Source organism: Cavia porcellus, unplaced genomic scaffold (genome assembly GCF_034190915.1).
Source record: "Cavia porcellus strain 051 isolate PalLab524CR breed Dunkin Hartley unplaced genomic scaffold, mCavPor4.1 scaffold_12, whole genome shotgun sequence".
Classification (NCBI taxonomy): Eukaryota; Metazoa; Chordata; class Mammalia; order Rodentia; family Caviidae; genus Cavia; species Cavia porcellus.
In genome coordinates this window covers 23,434,845-23,455,371 of record NW_026947495.1, presented here as the reverse complement: position 1 = coordinate 23,455,371, position 20,527 = coordinate 23,434,845, and the positions used below count along the sequence as shown (strand labels likewise).

General features: G+C 37.9%; 1 protein-coding gene across 9 annotated transcripts in view; it reads left to right on the top strand.

Annotated features, from left to right (window-relative positions):
• Positions 1-20,527, top strand: part of Nckap5 (NCK associated protein 5) — a 949,190-nt gene that overhangs the window by 838,530 nt on the left and 90,133 nt on the right. For 8 of the 9 annotated variants that reach the window (XM_063259587.1, XM_023561118.2, XM_063259589.1 and 5 more), the window contains 3 exons: positions 994-4,739; positions 5,454-5,631; positions 13,533-13,611. In XM_063259587.1, coding sequence (XP_063115657.1) covers positions 994-4,739; positions 5,454-5,631; positions 13,533-13,611 — 4,003 coding nt within the window. The remainder of the gene's footprint in view (positions 1-993; positions 4,740-5,453; positions 5,632-13,532; positions 13,612-20,527) is intronic. The other variant, XM_063259595.1, reaches the window with a different exon arrangement.

The window sequence follows — 20,527 nt, the reverse complement described above, 5'->3', positions numbered from 1 at the left end:
TGTCTCCCTCAGGGGAGTGTCCTGAAGATGCAGTTAGAGCACTGGGAAAGTGGGTGGTACACAGCAAATCCTCAGGAAATGTTGCTTCCCAATTTCACCTTTCCACTTTTTGCTGTCTATAAAATGAAAAACATGAATGTGTAGAAGTCTTTTTACAGTCTCATTTTCCATATATTTTTCCAGTGCTAAAGCTGTTATTTAGGGAGGTATAAAGGCCAGGAATATGACTTAAGTTTGTTGGAGAATAATTAGAGGGTTGAACTGCAAATGCCCAGCTCTTATATGTAAGTATGCATGTATGTGTATGCTTATATATATGATAACTTCAGAAATTTTTCCATAGATATTTATGAAGTGAGAAAAATTAGATTGGCAAGATACGATGATATGGACCAAGTTACTTTTCTGGCTTTACCCCCTCCAACTCTCCTTCACTGACTACATCACCCTTGGTCTGTTATCTTCTGTTCTTTCCCTGAGTGTCCCTTGAGTGTACCTCTCTAACTTGGATCTTTGCCCATTCCATTTCTTTATCCTGAAAAACATTTCTCCCACTTTTACCTTGAGGGAAACTTACCCATCTTTCAAGAACTAGGTAAGTGTTTTTTTTTTTCTTTAATGTCTTTGCTATATGGTTCTCATGATTTTTCCAAACATACTCGAGGGCCCCCTCCTCTGAGTCTGAGACACTCACCACACTTGCACTTTTCCTTTACATGACATACATGTAACTGTAGGCCAACCCCTACCTCCTGCTGGGCTTTCTACTCCTTGAGGATAGGGTCTTCACCTTCTTCTTTATTTTGCTCTGCTATTTAGCACAGGACCTGACAGAATCAAGAGTTACCAGCACAGCTAACTTTACATAAGCTGTATTTTTACATGAATACTTATCAACCAGTAGGATAAATTAGGTCAGTGATGGGGTTTGCCTTTTATGTATTTGTTATCTGCATGGTTCAATCATTTCTGATACCTGTTTTTATTTCCTAGCAACCATCACAAAACTGGGATAAAAGACTAAGTATTGATTCTTCACTCCCATGTGACTTTGCTAGTCCTGCAGATGAACTACCTCCAACTCGGATCAAGGAAAGTCACATTTTAGAGGGGCTGAGAAGACTCCAGAAACGAAAAGTGTTACTTGAACCCTCATCAGTGATAACCAAATGGGGTTATAAAGATTGCATGAACTCGAATGAAGGAATATATTCTCCAGGAATTAAGAGCAGCAGTCTCAAGGAATATCCATCCTGCAAACCACCAGGTGTAGGGAGCCCCTGCCACGAATCCCACAAGACATTTGTTTATGATACAGCTTCCCAGGAGGATGCTGATGATGACTCCTCTTCCCTGGCATTGCTACAAACAGTTCCAAACCTGGGATGCAGGTTACATGGCAGTAAATTAACCCACAGTGTTTCTGACAGTCTCTTTTGCTGGGAGCTAAATGGAAAACACTTTTCAGGAGCCACATCCTCATTTTATCCCAGGGAAAGGCCTGAAAAACTGACTCCTTCCAGCAACTGTCCCTTGGACAGGAAGCTATGCCCACGGGTGCAGATGCCTCTATTACAACGGGACAGGGACCCACACATCCAAGGCCATGACAACACAGCTCTCAATCTCCAGCTTTCAGACATGGATGACAATGAGACCTTTGATGAATTGCACATAGAGAGCAGTGACGACAAAAGCCCTTCAGAATTGTCATTGACTGCTGATACCGACAAGTCCATGGAGAACCTGGACATCCTCATGGGTTCTGAGAAATCTGAACATGGGTCTCCTAATGAGAAGGAAAAGCAAGTACCCATCCAGTTAGAAAGTAGGCCAAAGACATTCAGTTTCATTAAGCAGCAAAGGGTTGTAAAAAGGACTTCTTCAGAAGAATGTATCACTGTAATATTTGATGCAGAAGATGGTGAGCCTTTTGAATTCAGCTCATATCAGACTGGAGTTGCTACTGTTATGAGAAATGAAATTTCCATTAACACAGCCCCTGCTGGACCCACAGCAGAACACACTGAACTTGTACCTCAGGGAATTGCTCATTTACATCCAGGGGCTGCTCCAAAAGACTGTCTCTTCTTAAAGAGATCTGAAGAAGAAACTGAGAAAAACATTCCAGCAGGTAGTATAGATGGCATTTCTTCAGCTCCCACTGACCCATTCATCTCCAAAACAGTGACGCAAAATGTCCCCCAACAAAAACTAGCTAAGCTGACACCCATGTCATATCACAGTAACTCAAGCTCTGTAGCACCCATGGGTATTTATCAAAGGCAAAATCTGACAAAAATACCTGCCAGGGGTAAGTCTTCACCTCAGAAGTCAAAAATACTAAAGTCTGAAGGCTGCACACTAATCCCTTCATCTAGCCCCGTGACTCTTGAAAAATCACCAGCCTTACCTCCTGGGAAACTGGCACGGTTCATGAAGTCTGAGAGCACAGGTCCCCTTGGTGATGTAAAACCAGATTCACACATTCCAAAGCTCCCCACACAACCTTCTCATGGCCCCAGAATGTCCAGCAGGAGGGACTGGACTGAGTGCTCCAAGAATCAGACTCCAAGGTCAAGATCAACGCTGCTCATTGAGCCTGGTGACAGTGGAGAGCCCCCCACAAGAGATAAACACTGTGTTTCTGGGCCAGAGGCAGGGGTGACATCTCCTTCCCCACCACCCACTCCAGGCAGGTCAGTCTCCTTGCTGCTTAGGCCCCCTTATGAGTCTCCGTCACCACCTGTGTCTACCAAGCCTGAAACCAGGCCCCCCAGTGACACAATGAAAACAGTATTAAAATCATCCCCGCTGAAAGGAGCATCTGCTCCACTCACTCCTAATCAGGCCACAGCAGAAATGCAGAAAAAGAAACCTGTAACCTTCAAAAAGCCTGTTTTTCCTCATGTTTTGCCTTCCACAGAGACAATGATTCACCCCAGATGCCCTGCTCATGCCCCCTCTAGCTCATTTGCCATGCTGTCTCCTGGAGCTCCAAAGGTCTCCCCAAAGAGGAGTGTTCCCAAAACCTCTCCTCATCAAACGCTTGGGACCACACATATGGATACAGGGTTACGGGTGCCTAAAACTTGTCCTTCGACCCATGAGCCACTGGAGATACAGCCCTCCATGAATGCATCTCCAGGAAGAAAACAAGTGAATGACGGTGTCCACACATCCCCCAAGCCTTTCTTCTTAGGGGCCAGTGAGTCACCATCATCTCAGGTTAGCAGTTCCACATCCTCCTCCTCTTCCTCCAAAAGCCGTAGTGCGCCACATGGCTGTCAAAATGCTCATGAGAAAGGACTGAAAACTCGCCTCCCAGTGGGGCTCAAAGTTCTCATGAAGTCTCCCCAGTTGCTCAGGAAAAATTCTACAGTGCCAGGGAAACATGAAAAAGATAGTTTAAATGAAGCTTCTAAAAGCTTTGTGGCTGCCAGCAGGCCTAAGCTTGAGGACTCCAGGAATCCAGCAAACCTAGGGGCCACAGGGTGTGAAAGAAACTCCCCTACGCCAGGATCACACACACCAGACAGGTTAGCTGAGGGACTCCCCCTGGAAACGATGCTACTAAAGTCACTGGAAAATGGCATCCCTGGGGCTGACAGGAGAGATGGAACAGAAAACAGATCAGTAAAAAGATCCCTTTCTTCTATTAAGCCACATCTAAAGCCAGCCCTAGGCATGAATGGTGCCAAAGCTCGAAGCCAGAGCTTTAGTTCTCACTCAGGAGACAAACCCTCTCCACCCTCTGTGGAAGGGCCAGGCAAAATCCGAACCCAGATTATTACCAACACGGCAGAGAGAGGCAACTCTCTTACCCGGCAGAACACCTCCATAGAGGGCTCCCTAAACAACTCAAATCCTACTCCTACATCTGAGAGTCTTTTCTGTGCTGGGCACCCTTTCTCCAAGCAAGGCTCCCTAGGGAGCGCAGACAGCACCAGCAGCCATCATGGAAGCCCAAGCAAGCTCCCTTTGAGGATCTCCCCAAAGTCTGAAGGACTTCAAACCCAGTGTGGGACAAAAGACCAGCAGGTTCACATAGGAGGAGAATGTGCAAGTGTGGCTGTACCTGAGGAATCAGATAGTGACCATTGCTGGTACCCACTCACTCCAACAGACAGCCCTCAGGTGCCTCAGGCTGCAGGAAGGACACTGCATCAAAGCAGTTTAGAAACAATCAGGACTTCCAAGCTAGAAACTTCTGGAAGACATCCAGATATCTCTGCAGCCAAGACTGCTGCTGTGAGCCCAGAAGCTCCCCTCTCACCCACAATCGAAGAAAAGGTCATGCTGTGTATTCAGGAAAATGTGGAAAAGGGCCAAGTGCAAACAAAATCCCCTTCTGTGGAAGCAAAGCCTAAACCCGGGCCTTCTTTTGCCAGCTGGTTTGGTTTTCGAAAAAGCAGACTTCCAGCTCTCAGTAGCAGGAAAATGGACTTCTCCAAGACCAAGGTGGAAAGGAAAGATGTGAAAGTCTTGGGGTTTGGAAATAAGCAACTGAAATCAGAAAGGAAAAAAGAGAAAAGGAAGCCTGAGCTTCAGTGTGTGACAGAAAATGAGCTTGACAGGGGCACTAGGTTGGCAGATACTCCCGACACTGGATTACAAAGCAAGAATAATCTGAAATCATCACACAATATGTACAACCATGTGAACTTTGAAACAAGAAACAAACCCAGCCCTGTTACGTGTTCAACAAAAGACACCTTTATGGTGGAACTTCTGAACAGGTAAGTCACTGGCAAAAGAAGTGACAGTGAGGGGTGGAGGGCTCCCCCTACATTCCCCCTAGGGAAAACTGTTTGCTTCCTGCACATTAAATACCAGCGAAGCATGGTTTTTATACAAGTAGAAATGCAGAGTAGCAGTCTTTTATACATTAGCCAGAATTTAAACTGTGAAATAAAAGTTAGCAATAAAATGATAATTTAGTCCATGTTACTTTGTTAACCAAACCAATGGTCTTTGAAATTAAAGAATGGTAAGTTTTATCAAGGTTGATAGAAATTCAGCCTACACTAGGAATCATGAATGTACCCATATGGCATGAAATGGAAGAAAATTACACATACGTTTTAAAGCATGCGATTTCATTGATTATACTGAGCAAATGTATACTTAGAAACTTTCCAGAAATAATAACTTTTCATGCCTACTTTAAACCAGGAATATATTTAGTAATCACTCTTCAGAGGGTTTTATTTTATCCCTCTCCATAAGCAATCATAACAATAAGAAATAAATTACAGTGGCATCAAATCTAAATTGACATTCTGCTCAAATATTTAAAGATTTGATCAAGACTAGTGAGTCCCAGTTACCACTCAAAGGTTTGAAGACAAAGAACTACATGCAGGTTACTTTAAACATTAAAGGATCGAAGAAAGGAATATGACTAAAGAAGAGCAATGTAATTTATCAGAGAAATCATTTCCTATCTACAGAGTTGATAAGAAAGGAACTCAACAGACAGAAAGTGGATCAAATAGTGTTTCCTGCAGGAATGCATTAAAGGGCAGTTCCCAGGGCTCCTGTCTCACTGGCAGTTCCATCGGCACTCAAGGAAGCCACAAGAAAAACATCAAAACCAAAATGGATATGGAAATATCCAGAGACTCCCTGGTAAGTGCTCTACTATTCTGGTTATGAAGTTCTTTGATCTGAGATATTCTGGCTGAGTTTTTTTTACCTTTTGCAAATAAGACATGGATTTTTTTTTAAAGACAGAAATCTTGATGACAACTTCCAGGGAGAGGAAGCTAGACCCTGAGTGGGCTCGGCTGCCTCCAGGCATGCTGCTCTTTTCAGTCTATTTTCAGAATAATGGTATAATCGCAGTGCAATGCAGTCAAATGATGCAGTGTCATCTTCAAATTATACCTTTTGCTGGAAATTTATTTTTATGATTTCCAACATCACTTGCAACAAAAAGGAATGAATGTAGTTTTAAAAATAAAAGTGCTAAACAATTATTGCTATGCAGTTCAGGCTGGCCTTCAAATCACATTGTAGCCTAGGTTGGCCTCAAATTCACAGTACTCCTCCAGCCTCAGCCTCTTGAATTCTGGGATTGCAGGTGTGCATCACCACACTCAGCGCATTGTTTATTTTTTTATCAAAGGTGTCTGTGCTAGTTCATCTTACTTGGACATTGTTAAGCCCAAGAACTACTTTAAAACTTTGTTCCCTGTCATGTAGACTTTCATTTATGAAATCCAGAACTCAAGGACTACTTCCTTTGAAAATACAAATAAATAGGAGGTGGTGGAATATAGTTCAGTGTTGGACCACATAACATCATGAGTTCCATCCCCTGCACTCAAAAACAAAAAAGTGTAACAAAAAAATAAATAAGTATTTTGTATTTCTCTAGTGTATGCTAATTTAGGGGTGGTTAGGAAGTCTCTGTGCTTCACAGAAAATAATAAGATGGTTTCTTGCAGATATTCTAGAAAGACCAAAGGGCCCTTATTACTACTCTGTGAAAGACTTCAGACTAGAGAGGAAATACATGGTAATTATTTCTGAATTGTATTTACTCCCCTTAAAATGCATCATATGCTTATATAATAATAGTATGCACTGTTCCCTTTAATAAGGTTTAAGCCACATAAACCAAAAAAAATTTTTACTACAGAATTTACCATACGCATATCTTTACTATTAAAGAAATTATCAAATATGGTAAGCATATACTACTAGTTTCAGAAGGAAAACTTGAAATGTGAAGTAATTATGTATTTTTTGGATATGATTCAAGGAGATGCCAAGCAATTATGGTTGGCATTATTCATTATTAATTATTATAATTATTTATTGATACTCAGCATTCCTTGGGTTAGAATTTCAGACACTGTTTAATTTGAGAAAATTGCACATTTAAATTGTTTTTACTTGAATAAGTCTTGAGTTCAAAAAGCTAGCAGGTGTTTCTTTCAAAGTCTCTGAAATCACAAGCGGACCATGTTCATTGTAAAAGTTTTTACTTTTTCATCTCCTTTTGCTCTTGGCTTCCACATTATCTATCATTACTTCTTTGAAAACATAGATATTCCCTGCATTATAAAACCACAAATTATAAGCATATCAGAGGCTGTCCTTGTAGTGTCACTGAAAGAGAAGGGAGAAAAGGAATGTGGGGAAATGTGCAATATGCCAGAAATTCAATCCAGCTGATGGAAAACTCTGATAGCCTGGTAGAGCCCTTATCAGAGGCACTCCATTTAACTATGCCCCATTTAATACGGCTCTGACAGCTTAAGGTATATCTTCACTGTACAGAAGTACCAAAAAAACTAAAAGACCCTATGTTGCCTTTTACAATTTCATTTTTACTTTCTTATTACTTCCTAATACTAAAGTAACTTACCATGTATTTCCTCTCTAGTCTGCAGTCTTTCACAGAGTAGTAATAAGGGTCCTTTGGTCTTTCTAGAATATCTGCAAGAAACCGTCTTATTATTTTCTGTGAAACACAGAGACTTCCAAACCACCCCTAAAACTAATTGACAGGGATACAATAATTGTCCTAGTTAGCTGCAAGAAGAAATTAGTCATGCAAAGAAGCTTTTCCATAAAGAGAAATATCACCAACCTGGATAGATGACCAGTTAGTCTTTTTTTTTTTTTTTTAGAAAAAAAAATAAGCAAAACAGAAAAAAGGTAGAGATACAGATTTTTTTTTAAAAAGTAAGAAATCACTAGTTGATAAATTACATATTTTTATCTTAGAAGTAGTTGCTCAACTCACAAAACCAAAGCATAAGAAGTGGACAGTCAAACAATGACAGTACAAACCATGTTGTTTGTGATCTAACAAAAATTTAGTATAGTTATCTGTCTTGCACATTTAAACATACATACAGTTACATCCTTCAGAGCACTTTCTTTCCCTTTCATTACCTCAATATCTATTATACATTTTGGATCTCATTACTCTTTAAGTAATGGATCTCATTACTCTTTAAGTAATCTTTTTATTTTTTATACTAGAGAGAACATGATATTTACAAATGTGAGTCTGATTTATTTCACTTACAAAGATAGTCTCAAGTTGCCTCCAACTTTTACCTATAAAAGCCTTAAGATCATCCTTTTTTAAATAGCTGAGTAAGATGAAGATATACACATGGCAAATAAATACATGTTCATCATCACAGGTCATTTGAGAAATGCAAATTTTAATGTTTTAACATCATTGAAATTTCATCTCACTCCAGAAAGAATGACTGCCTTCAAGAAATCAACTGATAACAAATGTTGGTGAGCCTACAGGGAAAAAGGAGCATTGCTCCACTATTGGTGGGAGTGTAGACTGATGCAGCTACTATTGAAATCAATATGGAGATTCCTCAAAAAACTAGAATTGGAAGTTGCATTCAATCCATCTGTTCCTCTCTTGAGTATTTTCCCAGTTAGTCATTTTAAAAAAATACAAAATGTCATGTTTTTTATTTCATGTTCATGATCATCAGAGTGGATTGAGCTAAAATTACTAATTTCAGAAAGGAACTATAGTTTCCTTTGGGACTAGTACGAGAAAAACAATGAAAACCTATTTATTATGTGTTATCAGTCTATATAGGAAGAAAATTAGATGCAAAATAAGATCTATTCTGATACCGTACCATATTGGCATGAATACCTGTGAACCTTTTAAAATTCAGAGTTTTAGGGAATTCTCCCCAACTACAGCTCAAGGTAATTTTGTTCTCTGCTTATTTTAAAGTGTGTTACAAAGAATTTTTCTCATATTATAATAGTTGTTTTAGATGGAAAAAGTAGTTTTATATATTACATTGTATATCACACTTTTTTCCCTGAATAAAACTACAATTCCCAGTCCTTATGAAATAACATACTAGAATTCCTTGCCCTTTATAGACTAAGATTATAGTTGGTCATGAGAGTTTTACACATTTTTAATTATTTTTGTTATACAATGATAACAGATTATTTCCATATATAACAAATTCCTTTCTGTAGCAAACCATTTTGTTCACTAGTAACTACATGGCCCTTTTCAGTATTGTTAAGATACATTCTAAAGAACTATATAAAATCCCCAGTAATTCTTTGCAGAATTAAATCCTGCTCTTTTCAGAACCTCAATTAAAGGCTTATATATCCATTTCCACCATCATTTATGGATCGCTTAGCTCTAATTTTTGTGTAATTTAGAGATGGGGCCATGTTACATTGTTCTTACAATGATTTTTTATGATTGGATTAAAAAAGGGGAAAGACATCACCTAGAAAGATTGTCTCTGCATTAAGACAGAGAGGCACACTCTGCTTGCTACACGTCGTAAATTTTTCCTTCATGTGGAGTGAGATAATTTTCTGAAATGGAAAGTGTCAAATGAAGACAGCTCCAAGCTCCTATTTAATACCACCACTGGACAAATAAAAAATATTTACAAAGTTGAAGAAATCATATACTTTCATCGTGCATGAGAGAGAGAGATTGCCATTTTAATATGGGCATTGTAATTTAAATTATGGGTATTCTCTTCACCCAAGTGTCACATAGACTGAAAAAAATCACATCTGCTAATAAAAAATCATCAAATGCTACCCCATTAAAATGGTACTCTAGTGATAAAATAGCAGAAAATAGTACAATAATTACATAAATTGTTATCTTATTAGGTTGTAGCGAATGTTACAATTCCAGCATCCTAAATTGAACAACTCTGTTCTGAATACTATTCTAATTCTCACAAGAAGTGTGCAGATTTTGCCATCTTTTGCAAAGTTTACTAAATTACTAACTTTTTTAGTTTTCCCTCACAGAATCAAACAACCAAAATGTAATTTTGGGGAGAAGCCATTACTCTCAAGGTGGTTGGGGGAAGAAATATGTGCAAAATTCAAATGAAACTTGTCTCTAAATATGGGGTTTAATTGTGAAATCCTCTATAGATCTCAGTTGGGTATTATTTTCCCTCTTTTCCTTCATGTGTGTTTTGTAAGTTCATTTCTTCCCACCCTTCCTACTGTAAGAGTTAACAGGATATGATGAATGCAGGGATTTTGAATGAGCACTTGTTAGAGGCTTGTATTTGGAACAGTTTTCAGCTATAACTGCAGAAACACAAAAGACATCACTAGAAGACAAAGTACTAACAACAGACCTAAACAAAAAATAGCAAGTAGTTGTTGCTATGAGTCACCTCCTACTTCTTATCAAGTGAGACATTGCTAATACAGATTCAAAACTGTTTCTGAGATAGCAGTGACCAAAACAGTTCTGAATTTCTACCTGGCCAGCCTTTGTTGAGTCAAAACCTTGCCAGCTGTCTTGGTTTAATGCCCACTCTCTCATTCTCTTTCTTTACCAGGAGAAAATTGTCCCACTTCTAGTTGTCTTTGGAAAATTTTACTCTTTGACCTGGCAGCCCTTAACCCCAGGATGATTCTCACATCCCAGCTGCTGCGTGATGAGGAAGGAAAATTAATTTAAATTTAACCCTATGAAAAATATAATTAGCAAGGGTGATCTGCTGCCAAAATAAATTATGCCCTTCATTTCCATAGGCATATCAGTTTTTAAAGTATTTACCACTTTGCTTTGAAATTTATTTGTGTGGATAATTAGAACTTATGAGTATAGCATAAGTCCTAGAAAGGACAATCTGCTGTTTACATTACCTTACAGGTGTTACATCTTAGGCTTTCAAATTCAAAAATTTACCCTACTAGTTATCTGCCTCTGAGAGGTCGGCCATCCCAGGAGAGCTGACTTCTTCGATGAATTCCCAAAAACCACATTTATCATGTACTCTTAAACAAGAAAAGCCCTAAAAGGGTTCTGAAAGAAGTTGATAATACAACTCTACAATAACTTGCTTTATTAAATGTTGTAGTTGGAGAAATAATGTTTTAAAGTTCCACAGAAGGGTTAGGAAGCAGTAGGGAGTGAAACAGAGTAGACATACACACATGCAGGCACGCACACAGACACACACATACATGCACACATGCCTCCATGCACAGAAAATGTTTATTCTTAAAGTACTGTAATTTATTAACACTTTCTGTGTTATTAACACTTGCTGTTAAGTATGGCTGTCATACCTAGTTGGCAGGCAGATTTCCATGCCAGTGTTGCCAATTACAGATGTGGCCCATTTTAAGGGAACTTCATAGACCTCAGAATTCTGACCTGTAAAGTACTGTGACTTTGGGAGACTTTCTCTAGAGTTCCACTTGAGGCTAAATTATACAATCCCTGGGGAATTCCAGCTCAGGTTTAAGTAGATTGTTTTTAGTGTGACAAATCTAAAAAAACATAAGAGTTCTCAGGAACATCTGGAAAGGATAGCTACAGAAATATGGGATACTCTAAAACACTAAATTCAATGAAGAATAGGAGTCAAGAATGTCCATCCATTCTAAAACTAGAATTCTGTATGACTTTGTACTCATCTCTAACCCTCCTCTGAGTCTCTTTTTCTTTAGGAGAAACTATTCTTAATATTCTGATTCTTTACATTGAAATTTCACAGGCTTACAGAGATAATGATTCACCTTATTCTGACAGTTTACAGAACATCCTTACAAGTTTAAATGGACAAATTTAGTACAATCAAAAGGAAATACTGTTTTACACTAACAATAGGGAGAAATATGGAACAGCTTGCCAAAAGAGCTGAGATAAACTAAAGATAAAGATTCTTTGATGGTTCTAGAGGTGAAGACAGAAGGCTTCTAGGGGCTTGTTCGTGGGAATTTGAGTGTTTGGAGGGCCCCCTTCCTCAGGGAGGTTTGCACAGCCTGGTCCCAAGCAGATCTCTGAACTCAGGAAGCCTTGGAAAGCAAATGCGCAACCTTGCTCATGTTCACAGAGCTTTTCTTTTCTGCTCTCCATGACTGTACACTGAGAGGTTTAGTGAGAATAGATGAAACCTTTTTTCTCCTTTCTTTCATTCTTTCTCTTCTCAGGCAATGCTAAGCGATAGGGAAGTGCCTACAGAGCAGACTGCTAATGGGCATGAAAGTGATGAGGCATGCATGGCTCCCGGCTCCTGAGCCATTGACAGTCTTTCCTTGAAAGGATGGGAGGTAGCCATCTATATCCCCTCCTGCATCTGTCATCTTCTAGCTATCAGAACAAAATAAATTAAGCACCAATTGCATTCTACAGCTGGAACCACAGTCATAAAATGTAAATAATTGGTTTTATCCCATTAAGTGTAAAAAATAGGAGGTAAAAAGTAGAAAGCTAAATCTAGCTCAAGGTCAGTAGGCAACTATATGACTTTCTAAATTGCAAGTCTAAAATAATGGTTTCTTCATATTCAACTTCAGCCTCTAAGCAAATCCCTGACAGCCACTGACAGATGTGCCTGAGCAGGACTCACTGCATTGCACAGCCCACAAGCATTATTACTGGCTGCCCAATTGACCAGCCAGAACGTATTTTAAAAGAACTATGCAGGGTCATTCCTCAAAGACCTCACCTAATTTAATAGTGAGTCCGAGTCCATACAAGCATAGTCAAGTGGAAATTGGAAAACTACCAAATTCTTCCCCAATGAACATAGATCTGAAGGCTTTCTGTGTTTTAATCTCAGCTCCGTCACTTGGACAATTACTTATCTTTTCTGCCGCTTGGGTGTATCCTCATGTCTAAAATGAAGCAGATGATATCACCTACCCATAGCATTGCTGGGAGGATTGTGAGAGTTTACAGAGGCATAGAGATGTTCACTGTTTTGGACTTGGTTGGTATTGTTGATATTGACATTACCCCTGCTCCTTGTTTAGAAAGTAAGGGACAGGTTTTCAAGTCAGTGTTGCCACTTACTACACATGTGACCAATTTAAGGGAACTTTCTAGACTTAAGAATTCCGATCCGTGAAATACTGTGACTTCATAAAATTTTCTCTAGAGTTTCATTTGAGTGGTCCAGTGCCTGAGGATTTTAGCTGATATTTAAGCAGAATGTTTTTAATGTAAAATGTCTAGAAAAATGTCTCCTCCCTCTGGTTCACTCAGTGTACATCATAGTTATATTGTTTTAGGGTGGAGAGAATGAAAAAAATCATTTTGTTAGACAGTTATATTCTAGGAAAGTGTTAGGAGATCTAAGTGTATTACTTCATCCTTATTAAAGTAATTTATGGTGAAAATCCGAGTCTGGAGGAATTATACCTTTTCAGACTTTAATTTTTTCTAATATCCCTGTGTTACTTGACTTCCTTAAATTTTAAAAATTAGAGTTGTTATCTCTAAAATCTTGTGTAGAATCACATACCTTGTAAATCCTTTCTTTCAAAACTGGGATTATATTCCCTGAAAATATCTTTTAATTAAAACTTGTGATTAATACTAATGGTAAAATGAAAGTAGAATGATATACACACATAAATAAATGCATTCTTATACCTATGCATTGTATGTGTGTACATGTTTACAACCTACTCACTTGTTACACAGTGTATCATTATTCTTAGGATTGAAAAAGCTCTTTTTAATAAAATGAATACAAACTTCCAGTATTTTCTTATTGGTACAGGTTAAAGAGGCAAATGAAAACATACAAGAGGATGAAGAGGATACAATTGCAGATTCTGCATTTCAGAGCCATGTCGTAGGTAAAAATTCATTTCTTGAGATACGGTTAAACATGAGGTGTTTTTCTTTGTGCAACTCTCTTTCAGACATGGTATGTTCCTAGAGACCATGTCTTATGCTTCCATTAACCAGGACTAAGCTTGCTTAGCTTTATCTCTTAGACATTGGACACTACCAGTTAAAAAGTAGGTCAAAGTGACATAAAGAAAACATAGGTATTTGTCAAAGTATGCAGGGAGAACTGATGAGAAGTTTTTATTTGTCAATGTAAAGTAAAAATAACACTGATTGTAAATAACTTGTTTCTGAGGAGAAAATCAATTCTGAATGGATCCAGATTCTATAGTTATTTTAAGAAGTAGCAAATATCTATTGGTTGGAAATACGAGATGGTGGCTTTCTTAAACATTTTTTACGGTTATATATATTTACAGATAGAACTAAGTAGAATATGCCTTCCTAAAATCTTAAGCTTATTTTCTTCATCATTTTTATTTAGAGTCTCAAGTATAGGTAGATCTCTGAATTAAATTCAGCTTGTCAAGCATAGCACCAGACATAAAGGAACTCAGTACAAAGGGACTTGGTTGACTTTTTGTTTTCCAACCTTAAATGGTTGAGTTATGAAGGATTATGATCCTTGTCTCAGGAGACTGAAGAGGAGGTGATCATTTTCACACCTCTGGGCTACCTTGGAAGCTTGTTGAATTAGTTCTTCCTCAGATTATAAAGTTCACTGGGAATATGAGCATGCTGATATAAGACACCGAAGTTGACTGGGAATATGAACATGCTTTACATAAGGCACCAAAGGATGATGGAATTATTGTTCTAATTACATCTGGATATAGATGTAAGATAAGTGTTGAATACCATCTTCCAGGACATGACAGCCTTGTTGGTTTCTGTCCAATCAGCGTTCTTTGCTCTTGTCTTTCACTGGAGTATCTTTGGCCACAAATATTTGGTGCCCCATGACTGTTAGTGTTTGGTAAAATTTTGCTCACTTTCCTAGCATAACCCCATAGTCTTCTGCAAACTATAATTTAAAGTTTATCTTGGAGAGTTGTTAGCCCACAGCTTAATAAGACTGGAAAATCATTATCATTCTTTTCATTTGTAATTGGTAATCTTAATAAACCACTGAATTGAATGAGTATAGTCTGAATAAGATTATTATTCCAAGAGATATCCTTTATTATAGTTGTCAATGAGAAATGCTTAAATTGGTATCAGTTCTGTGTAGTTAACTACTATGCAAGTTAAATATTGTTTAAGAGCCTTAAAACATGATGTTATGTAAAGCCCTGCCAAACCATCATTTTTCTATAATGAGGTGTTCTTGGGCCTATAAAATAACATAAAGGCAGAAATTTTGTTCAAGACAACTACAGTGATCTAAAATTTTAATAGCCTTGCAGTTTCTCACATCTGTGTTGTTTGATATGATAGCCATTAGCCACATGTGGCTATTTCAACTTAATTAAAGCAACATAACATTAAAATTTTAGATGCTCAGTTGCAGTAGGAATATTTTGCATGTTTATTGGCCACATATTCTCTATGGTCTGCATGACCTTCCCTTCATTATCGTCTGCTTTAGATTACTCTATTAGAAGTAAATTTGGATCATGTTTTTGGCAATGAGCTGGCTTGATCTTCAGATCATTGTAGAACTTACCGCCTCAAAATCATAAAAATTACACACATAAGATGTACTGGGTCAGTTGTGATGGTCCATTCTAGTAATTCCAGCACTTGGGAGGCTGAGGCAGGAAGATTGCTGTAAGTTTAAGATCAGCCTGAGTTACATAGTGAATTCCAGCCTAAACTAAAAGAAAGACTGTGTCTCAAAAAACCAAAAATAAAGGGAAAAAAAAAGCACTGGGAAACAAGTAAACTGAAACCTGACATTAAATAACATCACTAACAGAATCATTTTTTTATTAAGTCTCAAACAAAAAGAGGTGTTAAGTATTCAATAATGTTGTGGGAAACACTGGCTCATTTTATCTACATAGGCATCATTAGCATGTTGGCTTTTGTCCTATGCTTGTTGCCATTGGTTATGAGTTGATTCCTGCCACTCTGGGGATCTCCTCATGTGAGACAAAAAGGATAAGGAAAACAGTAAAAGCTCTGCAAAATTTACCTTTGTAGGTTGCCCCTTACATGTAATTGGTGAGAAATGAATCGCACAGTCATTGTCCGTGTAAAGGGGCCTGGAGAAATGTATTACTCTCCAACCTCTCTGCATGAAGTAGCAGAAAGAAGAAAGCTGAGCATGTCTCCTGGCCTTTTTAAAAATCTCCTACATTTTAAGACTGAATTCGACTAATCAGTCAGGTAGTTATTGTCTTTATTTCACAAGAATTACTGATAATATGCATTTTGCACCTGAGTAATCACGTTTTTCAGTTTATCCAAGCAAAGTATTACCATGAATACTTGCAATACTTTATAATCATAATATAATATTTTCAACAACTGCACCTGAGCCAATTAGAGTATATTCTTCCCAGTAACTATCAACTAATGTCTTCAACAGAGAATAACAAAGGAGAAAATTGAGAATATCAATGTTTACATCTCTTTGGTTAACCATCTTCAATTAATCAAAATGTTATAAGTTGTTTATAATATAGTGTTAACTACATCTGTTCTATATTGAATTCAAGTCTTGTGAATTAAGTAGAACAATACCACTAGATTTTTGTCTTTAAACTTATCCTAATGTCACACTTATGTGTTAATCAGCAATAAGTGAATGACTAAAGTAACATAATAGAAGTATTAATATAAATGACCACAATTGCCACATTGCTAATTTTTCTTTCCTGCTATTTAATTATAATGATTCACCCTACATGTTATATTATCTACTAGGGTTACATGATTAATAGAAATTCAGATATCATTATCTGATATTGAAAACATTAGCCAATGATAATCATAAAAATAATTCCTTAACAGAGACAGAGGACTTGGAAATTTTTTTAATAGGAAAAAATGTCTTTTTTAAAGAAATTTTAAAAAGAAGCCAGAAATAATGCAGTGATATCTACAAAAGTAAGTTGCATAGAAGACAGTTATTTCCTCTAGTCTAAAAGAGTTACAAAGAATAATCTGTCTAGGATCCCACTGACAAATACCCCATGGTGCCCCATGATTGAATGAGAGTTGCTGACCTCCACTGGCTAGGTGTATACTCCTAATCTTCCTCCATTAGCTAGGTGTATACTCCTAATTTTCCTCCACTGTCTAAGTATATACTCCTAATCTTTGCTGCATGAGCTAGATGGGTTCCTGCTATCTGAGTACACACAGTGCAACAAAGTACATGGTCCAGCTCTAATGATCCAGCTTTCCTTGGATAGCTCTGTGACATTGTTTTGGAGCTCTAGTCCCTACCCCAGGAACTAATCCTGCCTCAGAGGAATCCCACTAGCCCATCTATTGTCCTCCTTCCACTGATGTCACTATGGTAATGAATTAAACAAGTGCATTTTCAAGTCCCCTATATATGTTAGCAAGGAATCAGGTTAAGTTTTACCTTAGTTAAAAGGAATCCTTGGGAGCTGTAAGTTTCAGACGCTCAGATTTGCTCAAATAAGAGCTCAAATAATTTGCTCAAATAAGAGCAAATTATTGGGTATGAAAGAAAGGACAGGATCAAGCCTACCTCGGATAATGATCAGCACAAGAAGCAGTACCAGAGGAAAAAGAATTACTTTTTGTGTAGCCCTAGTGCTGCCTGAAAGCTAAAACTAGGTTGAGCCTAATAGAGGCAATTTGGGACACCATGGACAAAGGCTGCCCTCTCCGAGGTTCACTTTTCTACCCTCAGCTGATCTGTACTGAGGGAACATAAACAGATTTTCTGTATCATTTAAGAAAGTCAAAGGAAAAGAAATATGGAGAGTTGTTGGGAAATATGCACTTAATTTCAATGACGTGCTTGGTTTCTACTTTGCATAATCTGAACCTTCATTACTCTCCATTTGGACAATAAACATTGAATAACTTTCAGAGTGAGTATTTTTAGCTTTGATTAATTTGCCACCACTTTATTGATGAATAAAAACTTAGTTGGTTACCAACAAAATAGGTGGACCTTCAAATCTTTTATGAAATACAACATAATCTAGAATTTTCCTCTCTCTGAATTTAAACTAATAGGACAGCAGGGCTTCTAGTACTATAGCTGCCAATCAATTAAAAGATTTTGGTGATTATGTGTCTTATTTCAAGAATATTATAAATTTTCCCCACTGAGAAAATTTAAAGAAGGTTGATAAATTTAATGTAAAAACAGTGGCATTTCTATTTAAAATAAAGTTAAATCATAGCCTAGAAAGCTGCTTAGACTCTTCACAGCTTTCTGAGTGGAAAACTGTTTGAGTCAAATGTCACAATCTGAACACTCCACTGACGTAAATCAAATTGTGGATCAAGAAACTATTAAAAATAAACATAAAATGTAGGTGGGAAATACCAGTATGCTCTGTACAATTTAAAGTTTAAAAGACTAGCAGTGTACTTAAATCTACTTAGATAATAATGCCCAAGGATGGAAATGTTACATGTGTTTCTTTATGATAATATCCCAAATTAGTATTTCCCAGGATTCTTTCTCTTTTGCAGTCTTCTAAACATACAAGTGACCCCCTAAGAGATACTGTAGGATACCTTGGGCAAGGGCACTTCCACCGTGCACTGAATTTACTCATTTGTAACTAACTACTTGTGATAAACCCCAAAGGAGCTGCTTTGCATCTTATAAAAGTGCTCTGAAATGTAAACTCCCAAAACCAGAGCCATGGAGGCTGACTACGTGGTTCCTTTTGACCAACAACTGTAAATAATATTAATCGCCATTCACTGAGTAGCCTCTATGTGCCAAGCTTTACATTCCTTCTACTTTTGTATTCTTTTGGTGCTGATTCTTTGGGTTAGTCATCTATCCACTTGCTACTGTGGTTTCCTCTTCCTATCAGAGGTTATCACCATGTAGGGCTTTGATGGATATGTCTGTATAACTCCCTTCCTCTGTTTTTTTCACTAAAGAATTATAGAGGTACAGTGTTAAAAGTTTGGCTAAAACGTAGTTAAAAATATAGTTCCTCATCCAAAATTTTAATTCAGTTTTGTCCAGTAGACTATACTGAGCATTTCTACAAGCCACATTGTGTATCAAATACTGGAGATACTAAGGTCTAGTGGGAAGACAGAGAATCAAGCAGATAATTTGAATACAGTGTAACCACTCATAAGATAGGGATGTTCTCTATCTTATATGCCTACATATAAAGGACCAAAGTGGAAAGTCCAGCTTTGGTAGAGATGGGTGCATTAATGACTATCTATAAGGAAAAGGAGTGAAGTTTACACAAATTTATCATTTAAACCAGTGATTCCCAGAATTCCCTTTCCATCAGAATCACTGAGAATGGCAATAAAAATGCTTATGCTCAAGTCACACAGTGTGATATTTCAATCAGAATATATCAGAGAGCCAGGCCTTAGTTTTTCTTAAGGACTCCGAAGTGATTCTAATATATAGCAAAGCTTTGGAACTACTGACCTAAAGAACCAAATTTCATCAGCAGGAGAGAGGTATCCTCAAATCAGAAGCTGTATGAGCAAAAATCTAGAGGTAGGAAAGAGCATGCATGGCACACTGTAGGTGAGGGTAATCAGCAAGAGAAAGACTTGTCTAGAGTAGAGGGTGTAGTTTAAGGATGAGACACAAACAGAGTTGGGTTTAGGATAGGACCAGGTAGTGGAGACTTTGGAAACCAAACCTAAATATTTGAACTCCATAGACAGCATAAAAACTTGAAGATTTTTAAAAGACGATTAACCTGATAGCAAATGGTTATCCGGTTGCTAAGATGCTTGTGTTTAGAAATTTTTAAGAAAAACTTCATTTGCTTTTATTTAGCCTTGGACCAACCTAATGTTGTAGTCATCATCTTTATTAAATAATGTTTCCTAAACAGTGGTGTGCTCTGCTGAACAGACATGAATTCAAATAAACAGATGCGTAACTGGGAATACTTAACAGGCTGCTGAAGGAATCCCTGCCCTGAAAGAAATCCTCTGCCAGTCTTTCAGACGTGTCTGAGTGTCCCACCCATTGGTGACTCCTTGATTAAAGGCCATCAGTTACTTGTTAGGATATATGGTCTCTGGAAAGACCCATGCCAAGCGACGTTGGCTAATAACAACAATGCATCTCTCCAATGAACACCCACAAGACCCTAAAAGAACAAGCTCTGGGGCAGGAATATTTTCCTACCCAGGAAATGAGATGTTAAAGAAAAAAGGATTGTTACTTAGGAAAGATAAGGGTAGCTGGCTACAAACTGGTGAGCTGCCAGGGCCTGAGGCAGATGAGCCATGCAAGGGGGTTTTATGAAGGGACAGGGGCCACCAAAAAGGTAATGAGTTGGGATTCATTAAACAAGTTTTGCCTTTGTTCCACATTTTCCCAAGGCTTATTTCTTGAAAGTATGAAGCTAGAGAAACTGAAATAGCTATTTAGAGGCTTGCTTTTCCACAAACATCTCAATATTTCAAAAGGCAACTAATTCACTTCAAGTTAAAGAATGCGTCTACTCTGTGTGGCATATTAAGGAATAGATGAGAGTCAAAGTAAAGTGAACAGCAGTGTGCCTCAAGTCAAAATCCCGAAAGGTGCCCAGGTGACAGAAAGTTCTGGAGGAAGTAAAACAACGTATAGCAGTACTATGGACTGTCTGTTAAAAGCTTTCTAAACACTGGGCACTGACTAGCCTAGACATTTATGTATATGTATTGTCATTTTTTATCCTCACATCTGCCTGCCAGGTAGGTATTATGGCTGCCATTTTCAGCTGAGGAAATGGATGTTCTGAAGAGCTGCGTACTTCGTGCAGCCGTGTCGCCTACCCG